Source organism: Vombatus ursinus, unplaced genomic scaffold (assembly GCF_900497805.2).
Source record: "Vombatus ursinus unplaced genomic scaffold, bare-nosed wombat genome assembly UNPS02009824.1, whole genome shotgun sequence".
NCBI lineage: Eukaryota > Metazoa > Chordata > Mammalia > Diprotodontia > Vombatidae > Vombatus > Vombatus ursinus.
The window spans coordinates 9,672,686-9,685,211 of NW_020949602.1; the positions used below are offsets into that span (position 1 = coordinate 9,672,686).

At 43.9% G+C, this 12,526-nt stretch overlaps 1 protein-coding gene across 6 annotated transcripts in view; it reads right to left on the reverse strand.

Moving 5' to 3' along the window:
• The window catches only part of DOCK7 (dedicator of cytokinesis 7), a 183,281-nt gene that overhangs the window by 132,518 nt on the left and 38,237 nt on the right, over positions 1-12,526 (reverse strand). For all 6 annotated transcript variants that reach the window (XM_027852763.1, XM_027852759.1, XM_027852758.1 and 3 more), the window contains exons 5-8: positions 10,062-10,191; positions 9,745-9,957; positions 9,096-9,181; positions 5,883-5,949 (exon numbers count right to left, since the gene is read on the reverse strand). In XM_027852763.1, the coding sequence (XP_027708564.1) occupies positions 5,883-5,949; positions 9,096-9,181; positions 9,745-9,957; positions 10,062-10,191 (496 nt within the window). The remainder of the gene's footprint in view (positions 1-5,882; positions 5,950-9,095; positions 9,182-9,744; positions 9,958-10,061; positions 10,192-12,526) is intronic.

Below are 12,526 nucleotides of genomic sequence, written 5' to 3' on the forward strand. Positions count from 1 at the left end.
GATCAAAGCACCCCACAATGACCATCTCCCAAGAAGCAGAGGAGCTGTGATTTGCATTGGTGAGAGAATCAATTACGTCACAAATCCCTGAAATACTACATTATGAATTTTTTATTGACACTTAAACATTAAAAGACCATGATGAGTTCCTCCTTACCACCTCCAAAAGGAAAAAGGAAGGGGCAGCTAGGTGGCGCAGCGGATAGAGCACTGGCCCTGAAGTCAGGAGGACCTGAGTTCAAATTCAGCCTCAGACCAAACATTTGACACTTACTAGCTGTGTGACCCTGGGCAAGTCACTTAACCCCAATTGCCTAAAAAAAAAGGAAAAAGAAAAAAAAGACAAGTGATGATAGACTGAACTGTTTCCCTTTTCGGGGAAGGTGGGGAACAAGACTGAGGGATAAGATGACCAGACCCCGAAAGGAGTCATCAATGGTTCAGTGTCAACTTGGAAAGAAAGCTTCAAAACAATGTCAAAGTGATAGATATCTTTTTGGTCTGAAATATTTCACATTATTATTACTGACTTGGATAAGGGGCTTCCTTATTATATCTGCAGATGATAAACATCTGAGAATAGTTAACACACTGGATGGCCAAAAGGGTCTTCATAAGCTTGACCACTGGGCTGAATCCAGTAAGATGAAATTGGAAAGATTAAGATTGATCCTGTATCATTTTCTTACTGATCCTACTTACAGGTAATTGATTTTGTCCTGTAACTGCTTACATCATGGCTCTTTATCTCTGAACTTAGTTCAGAATTCAGCTGGCCTATAATGGGCTAATTTTAGAAAACCAGCCCCCCTGCTAATCACTGATCTATTCCTGCCTCAAGTAATTTGACCTTGGGAATGTGGGTGAATGCAAGGGAGTCAGGCCTGAGATCTTAACTAAGCTATCCTCTAAGGATATCTCTTTTCTGTCCAAAGGTCTGGGCCACCATCTCGCACCTGGACTCGAGCCATGAGCACTCTGTGGTCTCAGGAGAGAAGAAAGGCCAGGGGTGGGGCTGGGGGACGGCGGAGATTTTTGCCAGCCCCCCCCAAACTTTTGACCGACGTTTTTCCCTGCACCTCAGCTTTGTAACCAGTCACGTTGCCCTCGATCCCACGATGTCATCTACCCTGTTCTGTTCTTTTTTCTGCACCCCCCAAACCCTATATATATGGAACTGTCCTTTTTCTCAGGGTCTCTGGCATAAATGGAGGCAAGCCATTGACCCATTTACTGACAGGCAGTATGCCCCTGCTAATAAATGTTACCTTGTGCAGAGATCTGCCTCAGTTTATCCTTTTGTTAAATTTCAAACACAACCACATTCAATAGGGATCACTGTAAAGTCACACAGTTGGGGTCCAAAGAACCAATTATGCCAAAGGCCCAAGTACGCCACAGGAAGGCATAACTAGAGAGCTCACCAGAAAAGATCTGGGTGTTTTCATGAACTCTAACACCAGCATGAGTCCAGAAGGTCGCATGAAAATCAAAAGTGATGCCATTTCAGGCTGCGCATCAAGCCAGACTCAGAACACGGAACATGGTAGTGCTACTGCCCTAGGCAGACCATCCTTCAGTGTGCTCAGTCGTAGAAGGCACATCTTAAGCAGGATGTCAGCAGGCTGGATGACTTCCAGAAGGTGGCCAGGATAATGAGGGGCCTGGGGGCCGTAACATATGAAGATTGATGGAGAGAACTTGGAATGTTGTGCTTAGAGAAGAGAATGCTTCTCTAAGAGGTTACCTACATTCAAGTATTTAGAGAGTAAAGAAGGAACTCGACTGGTTCTGCCTGGTTCTGAACAGCAAAATTAGGAACAATGGGTATAAATGGCGAAAAGACAAGTTTTAGTTCCAAATGAAGAAAAGCTTCCTAATAATTAGGAGTCTAAAGAGTGGAATGGACTGCCTTAACAGATTCCACATCCTTAGGAGTCTTCAACCAAAGCCCGGAGTGGAGGATCCTGATGAAAGAATTCTTAGGGGCAGAGCCAAGATGGCAGAGTGGCAAGGAGCATTCAGGGGAGCTCCCCTCTACAAACTCCTCCAAAGAGATCCAGAAAATGCATCGGACTGAATCCTAATGGGGAAATCCAGAAAAAGTCTCATCAAGTCCTTTGTCCAGCTCAGCACACAGACAGGGAGGTCTGCAGATACTAGGGATGGGATTGGGCTTGGAGCATGTAGGGCATAGAGTACTACAGTGCCCCAAGGAAGTCCTAGACCTACACTGGGTCCCTGCGACAGGGACAGGATGAGCCGACACTTTTGTCGCCCATTACCCAGCCCCAAGTCACAGATCCTGGGCAGACTGAAAAGGGGACTGAACATAGGGGAGTTGTGTTAACCGTCAGGAGGCCCTGGGCACTGTGCTGAGAAAGGAAGCAGCAGCTGTAGTGGTGTGGTTCAGGATCAAGGTGCAGAAGTGGACCTTAATTCCAGCATCTGGCCCAGCCTGCAGAGGAATAATCAGGGCAGGAATCCCAGACCAGAGAGGAGCCTACAATTCTGTCACTCTGAACTAACAGCTTCCCAGGAGCTGACAGGCAGGGTCTGGTCCCAGTCAACCCTTGTTCAGATCCAAAACCAGAAAAGAACTTGCGGAGGTTAGACCAGGGGGCACAATCAGACTTTGCCCTGATCAGACCCCTTCGGGAGTTCTGAAAGCTTGCACGCCTCTGGCCTGTCCCTGAGATTCTGAAGTAACATAACTCTCAATGCCCCAAGAAAGTAGCCACAGGACCAGCCCAGATCTTCCTTCCAGACATGCACAAAGCCAGCCCTGATACTAAGCCAAAAGACAAGAATAAGGCTAGAAGAATGGGCAAACGAAAGAAAAGAATCCCATCATAATAATGGTTTATGGTAGCGATGGATTATGGTGGCAGGGATGCTCAAGACACAAAGAAGAGAATGACTCCAAAACTTCTACAAGCAAAGCCTCAAAGAAAAACACAGCTTGGGCACAAACTCAACTAGAATTCCTGCAAGGGGTGAAGCAAGAGTTTAAAAAATAGCTTTCCTTTGACCCAGCAATAGCGCTTCCAGGGCTGTATCCCAAAGAGATAATACAAATGGGAAAAAGACCCACATATACAAAAATATTTATAGCAGCTCTTTCTGTGGTGGCAAAGAACTGGAAATTGAGAGGATACCCATTAATTGGGGAAGGGCTGAACAAGTTGTGGTATATGAATGTAATGGAATACTATCATGCTGTAAGAAATGATGAGCAGGTGGACTTCAGAAAAACCTGGCAAGCTCTGTATGGACTGATGCTGAGTGAAGTGAGCAGACCAGAAGAACATTGTACATAGTAACAGCCACACTGTATGATGACTAACTTTGATAGACTGAGCCCTTCTCAGCAATGCAAGGATCTAAGACATCTCCAAAAGACTCATGGTGGAAAATGCTATCCACATCCAGAGAAAGAACTATGGAGTCGAAACGCAGATCAAAGCATACTGTTTGCTCTTTTTTTTTCCTTCTGTTTTGTTTTGTTTCTTCTTTCTTGTGGTTCCTCCTACTGGTTCTAATTCTTCTTTACAACATGACTAATGTGAAAATATGTTTAATAGGAATATATATGTACAGCCTATATCAAATTACATGCCATGTTGGGGAGGTAGATGGTGAAAGAGGGGGAGAAAATTAAAAACTTATGGAAGTGATTGCTGAAAACTAAAAACAAATAAATTAATTAAAAATAGCTGTAAAATGCTTTTATAAAAGAAATGAGAGCACTTGAGGAAAAAAAATGAGAGCTATGGAAGAAAGAATTGGAAAGGGAATTAAAAGCTCAGTTTAAGACGTACAAAACCTTGTCCACACAATAAACTCCCTGAAAAGTAGAATGTTCCAAAGAGAAGTCAATGACTCCATGAAGCAACAAAAAATATCAAAACAAAGCAACAAGGTTGAAAAAAAATAGAAGAAAATATAAAGTATTTTACAGCAAAACAACTGACCTGGAAAACAGATCAAGGGGAAAAATATTAAGAATCACTGGACTACTTGAACATCATGACCGAAAAAGAGTTCAGACATCCTATTTCAAGAACACTTAAAAGAAAAATGCCCAGATCTCTTAGAACCAGAAGGCAATGTGGAAATAGAATTCACTCAGTCACCTCCTGAAAGAAACCCCGCAAATGAAATCTCCCAGGAAAATCACAGTCAAAATCCAGAATTTCAAGGTCAAGGAAAAAAACACTGCCAGTAGTCAGAAAGAAAGAATTCAAGTATGGAGGAGTCACAGCCAGGACCATGCATGATTTAGCAGCCACCTCTATAAAGAAACAGAGAGCTCGGATATGTTATTCCATAAAAGACAAATTCACAGCAATGAGAATAAGATTGGTCTAAACATCACACTATAAAAACAAAGTCAATGAGAAACTAATTTTGCCCAAATTACAGGAAGTCTCTCAAGGTAGGGTACATATGCATGTGAAGAGGGATATCTGGATAAATAGCGAGACACACACACACACACACACACACACAGATACACAGAGATACGTAGGAAGATCTATAGATACAGGATGGGTGTTGCCCAATGGACAATAAGCTTGGCAAAGAAAGAGAAAATAATCCATGAAACAGTAATTCATAATATCCTTTCATTTATCCCAAGCTTTGAGTTGCTACAAAAGTCTCTCTCTTTCACACCAGTTCTCACTCAGGGATGCTTGTTGTCCATAAACTTAAAAAAAACAAAATGACACATAATCCAAAGGACAATGGAACTTTGCCAATGAAACTTCTACTCCAAGATGAGGACAGAAACTATGGAAATACAGAATCACTGTGCTGGAAGGGACCTCTGTGACCATCTATGTGACTACAGGAGACAGTCCATCATCTAGCAAAAATTCAAGTCCACAAGCGCAGCTGGAGGCATCAGGACGTAACATTAGAAGTGCCAGGGTGGTCAGCCAGGCTTCTGGGCTCCCATTCCAGTTCTCACCCTGACTACACAAATCTGTGTGAGCCTCTTTGGCCCTTGGTCTCTTCATCTCCAAAGTGAAGAGGCCACATCAGCTGATCTCTAAGCTACTTCCCCAGTGGGAATCTCTGATCATCCGTGCATTACTACACTGGTCCTCCTGAGATATTTAAAGAACCAGAGCTGACCCTAGAATGGTGGCTATGTATGTACAGCCTTGATGTAGCACTTACTTTTTAAAGAAGTGGACTGAATAGGAAGGTATATAGGTACCAGTTTACATCAGTGAAATAAGAACCCAAAGCAACAAGATCACAGCTATTAAAATCATAAAAGAAGCATATTCTTCAACACAGAATATTCTAAAACCAAAAAGAATATTGTTTTAGCTACTGCAAAAAGCAATGAGAACATCTGATGACTATCATTTTCTTAATGTTTGCCTAACACACCTTTCCTCTATGACCAAGTTTTTTGATTAATAACAACATTCAAGAACTCTGCCATTCATATCTAATTCTCTATATTGTTCACTTTTAACATTTTTTCAAAGAAATGAAATCACTAAATGACTTTGGAGTTTACCATCAAGTTTGCTTCAAAATAGAAAAATGCACAACAATCTTTAGAATTAACATTTTTACCTAAAATTTCTGTGTTTTTTGTCAAGACAGATCAAAAACCATTTATTAGGTGCCTACTATGTGCCAAGAACTCTGCAAATGCTGGTAAAAGATTAATGTTTACTAATTAGTTACTTGGCAATTTAAGTATTTCACATATGTCTTGCAAAATAACATTCTAGAAACATTTTAAAAAATATGGCCTAAGATTACAGCTAAAAATATCAAAATAAGATTTCAGAAAATTTTTTAAAGTTACCAATGATTATGACTGAAAAATATGTTCCCATATTTCCCAAACTTACCTTTTTCTTTTCCTTGACATCATATAAAGCCAAACTTGCAAAAATGGGTTCAATTTCAATTTCAAATCTAAAGAAATAATAACAACGTGGTAAATTCCCCACAAGAAGAAAATATTAAATTTTAACTGATGTATTTTTCATACATATGACCAATCACTTCCCAAAACACCTAGCTGTATTAGGAGCTTTAGAGGGGAACACGATTACTGTTTTCAAACATCCGATGGGCTGTCAAATGGAACCGTATTAGAATTGTAGTTCAGAACTAGGAGAAATGGGTGGCAACTGCACGGAGGAAGATTTGGGATTGATTAAGGAGGATTTCCTAACCCAGCCATCCTGAAGTGGGCTGACCAGGCCGCCTCAGGACCAGCGAGCTCCCTCTCCAAGCCAAGGCTGAACGGACACTTCTCAGTGATGCTTGGAGAGGAATCCTGGTCAGGTGAGGCTTGGGCCACGTGGACACTGGGCTTTCCTGGAGGCCGGGTTCTGGGACAAAGAAAATCATTTCCATGACGCTCCTCATCAAGAGATATGGGACAGACTACCGAAGTGTCTACAACTCCAATCAGATAAAACACCAATGAATTCTGATTCTTTCCTCCAGGTAAGCCATCTAAAGGGAGCTGCTACAAACGGCACCTTACCCATAAAAAAGGTAAGAGATGAAGGAGGCAGCACGGCCCAGTGGCAGAGGAGCCCCTCCCAGAAATATCTTGGACTGGCCACACAGTTCTCTGAGACTCTTAACTTCACACAAGTTGCTAATCTGCATTAGTGATGTCATCTCCACAGAGAGTTGCCCTGCGCCGGTGAAATCTTAGGTCTGATACAAAATAACACTAATAATAAGGTCCAAAATGTTTCACTGTAACCCAGTCTTAAGGACGGTTCTTTGCCGTCACCAATGCCAGGAGACAGATGGAGGTAAAACTTCCAAACCCTCCCCCCACCCAGAGTCCTGTGTCCCTGTCTCATGGCAGCATGTGCTGATGACCTCAATGAGGAGGAGCTCACAGAGGGCGGCTTCTGTGGATCCCATCATGAAGAGCTGCCGTTTCTATGGGGTTTACATCATGGAAAATGCTGCCCACCCTCCATCTCGTTGGAGCAGAGACAGAAGAGAGGTGCCCTCGTGCACAGGCCAGGCCGTGCTGGAGGAAGGCGCCGTATTAAGGAATTCCAACACAATTTCTCCTCTGCCCTACACATCTCTAACGAGCCTTAAAGGTTAACACTTGGGAGACGGACTTTATGGCTGTCTAATGATAAATCAAACTAAATTTAAAGAAGGTCGTTAATCAACCAATGAACGTGTATTGATTGAAGACTATGCACCAGGCACTGCTAAGTCCTGGGGATACAAAGAGTCAAAAGACAGTCCCTGACCTCAAGGAGCTTATGACCTAATGGGGGACATGACATGCACACAAACATACACAATGCGAATCAGAAATGATGAACAGAGGGAAGGCTCTGGAAGGCAGCCGGTAAAAGATGGGACTTGGGGCTTCGTCAAACCCAGACTAACTGTGGGTGGATGAGTTTTTGGCTGAAGCAACTCTCAGACAGTATCTGCCATGAGGCTGCAGAGCGACTGTGACCTTCATGGGCGGAAGAGCTCACACGAACAAATTAACAGATGCACAAAGTACAGAAGTTTACCTCCAGGCCTGGAAGCCTGATACCAAGCTTATCTGTTAATTAAAAACTAATGACATAATATGAAGACAAACCGCAAAGCCCTTTCCCCCTAAACATAAGCACAGCAGTTGAATGGAAAGGCAGGGCAGTAGCGCAGAGGAGAGGGTACTGGAGCTCTGGCTGGTGCCAGAAGACCTGCCCTCCAAGTCTGTTTCAGGCACTTTGGGGCAATGTGTCTCTGGGCAAGTCCCCCAACCTCACAGCCTCAGTGTCCTCAACTGTGAAATGGGGATAATAACAGCACCTACCTCCTGACTGTTGGGAAGATCAAATGAGATAATATCTGTAAAGCCCTTAGCACACAGGAGGCGCTATATAAACACTTATGCCTTCTCCCTTCCCCCGACTGTGTCTTCCACATACTCTATGGAGAATTTATTTACAAGGGCAAGTACTAGTGGAAATAAATCTGGACAACTACTGATTGATTTTTTTTTCTGAGCTGAAGGTGGTTTCCAGTCTAGATATTTCATCAGTAAAGGGAATCCCCAGTGTAGAAGTACCCTCCATCAATGCCGCATGGTGACTTCCCATAACCTCCGTCTTGGGGTCGTCTGGTGCGACAGGCCAGGGAATGAGCAGAGGGGTCCCCTGGCCCTTCGGTGTCCGAAGCATGACTTGACCCAGGTATTACTGATCCCAAGGCCAGCCCTTGGCCCCCGGCGCCAACACTGAGCTGCCCCGTGCCCGAACGCCGAATCTTCAGTCGTGCTTCCACTTTATCTGATGTTCTCTGTCACCTTGCCCCTTATGAAGTGTCTGATGGACAAGGCCATATCTCTAACACTGTTGGGTCAACCTGGATGGCTGGTGGCCTAACTGGGGATAAACAAGACAAATACGGCAGCTAGGAGCTTTATTCCTCTAAGGGAGCAACAGTAAAATTTTCACCTGTGTTCTCAGAGAAGAGTTATAGGCACAGGGAGTCCTCTGTCCAAAAGCGCCAGCTCATTAAACCTGCCTAACAGGTTTCCAGTAAAAGGTCATCAAATGTTTAAAACATTTGCTCTTAAAGGAATACAGTCGTGGTTTTCAAGTGGGTCCCTAAGACATGGTAGCTTTTTTAATGCTCTTAATTACTATAACATCTTAATTCTTTTCTCTCAAATATTCTTTCTTTAAAGAAATAAGTGACGGGATAATTAATTCTGACAGAAACAAAGCAAGATCTGTTAAAAATCCTAAGGTTTACCAACTTGATCGTCTGGGGACAAAGGTGAGATCATATTCTATAGGCAAAGAAAAATTCTCTGCAAAATCCTGAAGAGGCAACTTTAAAACCTCTGTGTCCCACCATGGGAAACAGTGACTTTTATCTTAAACCTTCAAAAATCGTTTATTGTATCCTGCCACATGTAACAGATACTGGCATCTAAACACAGACCTTGGAATGGACCTTCGCATGGAAAAGCGAAGGGGCAGAAGTGGCAGGAGGGATGAGGAATATTCCATCTCATGCAAAATCATCGTGGAAAATAAACTCAAACAGGAAAAGAAATAAATACTTACTTGAGGGACAGGCATTTTACAAGAAGTCTTTGACCAAAATGTTCTTTGGGTATTTCAGGAATGCTGAGTCTTTCTATGGGTTCTTCCTACAAATTGAAGAACAAAATTGAAAATGAACAAGCTTTTCAAAGTTTAGCAGGGCAGCATACATTTTCAAAAGTTATTCTACCACAAGTTAGACATTATGCTATAATCCTTTCATTTGCAGGGGCAGCAAAAATGATGTTGATGTTTCTAAATAATGAGCAGGAAAGAAAGTCTGAGCACAATTCAAAATCGCTAAAATGTCAACGTGGCTTGGCTTAAGCCTAAGCTATGGCACAAGAAATCCATTCACTTCCAACAATTTAACTTTGAAAGTTAAGCAACTGGGCCAAGTTACACTCCTTTTGGTCCCACAAAGTTTAAACACTGTACTAATATTCCTAAAGTTTCTAATCCAGTCAATTCAACAAGCAAGAATTCTCTGAGTACTTCCGAGGAATGTGTAAACCACTGTTCTAGGGAAAGTCAGTGAGGAAGAAGGCTTGCCCTCCACAGGAGACCAGAACAAAGAATGAGTTCTGAGACCAAGGGAGAAGCCCATTCACCAGCAGAGCACATAGGGACGTTGGCCTCGCTTGTCCCCATTGTCCGTGAACCCATGTACCTCATCTGGTGCCGGGTGCAGCGCAAAAAGCTCCTTGTGCCGGTTGGATTTTCTTTGGTCGTCATTCTGATGGTCAATGTCTTCGTTTGGAGTCCGGTCGAGCAGGCTGGGGAGCAGGGCATCCGGCAGAGAATTCTTCAAGTCAAAGATGCTGCAGGCCCAACTGCCCCTCGGAGTGTCGTCGATGGACATGGATCGCCTTTTGAGGTCATCCTGTGATGTGGAACGTCAAGCATACACAATCCAATGAGCAATGGGTACATTTTTAAACGCTCAAGTTAAAAATAGTTTTTGTGGTCAAATGTAAAGAATATTACTTGTTCATCCTGGTAGCTGTTACCATCGGGGGCTTCATCGGATTCGAAGATCTGTTTGGGCAAACCTTTCTGCCTTTCCTTCTGTTTGTCTAATGTGTTAGGATTAAAGCCGGTTCCCAGTTTGTGGTACCTATCAAAAAAATGTCAAGCATTTAAACCCACTTTATCTTTGTCAAACTCAATTCATCAGTGTCATTACTCAAAGAGTACATATTTCTCTGCAATATTTCCTGCTGTTTTAAAAATAATAATGCCCAATAGAATGGCAAATGTGTACAGTAAACAAATAGCCATCCACCCAAGGTACCATAACATTTAACGTTCATTTAATAATATTCACTGTCTTCCACTCCCATTTCCTCGTACTCTCACAAATGTGTGTGACAGTGAGTCAGTCAATAAACACTGATTGAGCACCTACTGTATGCAAGGCTGTGTATTAAGCACTTGGGATACAAAAAGAAGCAAAAATCAAGTCTGCCCTCAAGGAGCTCACAATCTAATGAGGGAGACAGCATGCAAACCAATCTATACTAAGTAAACCATACACAGGGTAAACAGGAAAAAATCAACAGAGGGGATTAAATGGGATTGGGAAAGGCTTCTGGTGGAAGATAGATTTTAGCTGGGTATTAAAGAAAGCCAGGGAGGTTGGTAGTCAAAGAGGAACTGGGAGAACACTCCAACCATGGGGATGGTCAGAGAAAATGCCCAGAGCAGAGAGATGGAGGGTCTTACCATGGCAGAGCCAAGATAGTGTCACTGGATTAAAGAGGACATGGGGAGAAAGGTGTGAGAAGACTGGAAAGGCAAGAGGGCCCTATGCTAAGAGGGACTTATAATGCCAAACAGGATTTCTGAATTTGATCCTGGAAGCAATAGGGAGCCACTGGAGTTTATTAACCTGGGAAAATTGGGGGTGGAATGTATTTTAGGAAAATCACTTTAGTGGCTGAATAGAGGACAGATTGAAATTAGGAGAGACTGGAGGCAGGGAGACCCCCCCAGCAGCTACTGCCACGGTCCAGGCGTGGGGGGACGAGGGTCTGCACGGGGTGGGGGATGTGTCAGAGGAGAGATGGGGGAGTATTGGAGAGATGCTGCAGAGGTGAACTCTACAGGCCTTGGCAACAGCTTGGATGTGACGGTGAGAGAGAGTGAGGAACCTGGGATGACTCCTAGGTTGGGAGTCTAAGAGACCCTACAGTAACAGAGGAAATAAGAGGGGAGCACCTGAGGGCAAAAAATAATGAGTTCTGCTTTGGACATGTTGAGGTTAAGCTGTGCACAGGACATCCAGCTAGAAATGTTTGAAAAGCAGTTGGAGATGGGAGACTGGAGGTCAGCAGAGAGAATGGGCAGGATGGCGAGATCTGAGAATCATTAGTACAGAGACAGGCATTAAATCCAGGGGAGCTGAGGAGATCACCTAGTGAAGTGACATAGAGGGAGAAGAGAAGAGGGCCCAGGACAGAGTCCTGAGGGACACGTGATCCAGCGGAGTTACAAGCAAAGGAGACTGAGAAGGAGTGGTCAGAGAAGTAGGAGGAGACTGAGGAGAGAGAGGTGTCCTAAAAACCTGAAGAGAAGAGATTACCAAGAAGGAGAGAGGGCCAACAGTGTCAGAGGCTGCAGGGGGGTCAAGGAGAATGAGCATGGAGAAAAGACTGCTGGATTTGGCAACCAGTAACGTGTGCGTGTTTGCACACTTGATGTGAAACTCCAGAAGATCTTTCCAAATTCTAGTGAATCAGGAGATTCTCTCTAGTCAGCTGGTGACCCAAGAACCTGGGGAAACAGAAAGGAACAATGGACCAGCTGAGATTAGATGAAGAGGACGTCACCATTACACAGCGGGCATGAGGAAGGCCATTTTAACAAAAGTATCCGGCAATGATTATTGAAAGGTAGAAGAAAGGCTGAGAGGCCAAGATAAACAATGAAAAAATAATCTGAGTGAAAAGGGACCCTGCTTCTACAGGAATCTGAGGTTTAGACCCAGAGTGACCGACAGCAAAGACAAGCTTACCCATACCAACTGCTGCCTGTGTGAAAGATGGCCTTAGATCACTTAAAAAACGAAGCCAGTGAACACCGCCCCGCCCGTTACCCACAAAATGCCCAGGGTTCAAACTACGCCATTGGTCTGACCTCCACCTCCAGGCTTCCTCGGATCCACGCCCTGAGAGCCACTGTTCACACCCTGTGTTCACCCGACCCCTCGTGTATTCCAGCAGAGGCAAGCAGACGCACACAAGCCTTCACGAAGCACCTGCTAGCAGGCGATTCCTGGACCAGCACAAGGGTCAGGTCTGCAAGGAATCCCTCACCTCCTGTCTTCTTCCTAAAGTTACCCAAACGGCAGCAAGCAATGCTCACGTCACGGCAGAGATAAAGAGGGAGCTGCTGCCCATCTCCAGCACTGCCAGAAAGACACGGACCAGGACCATGCAGTTGTCATGGTT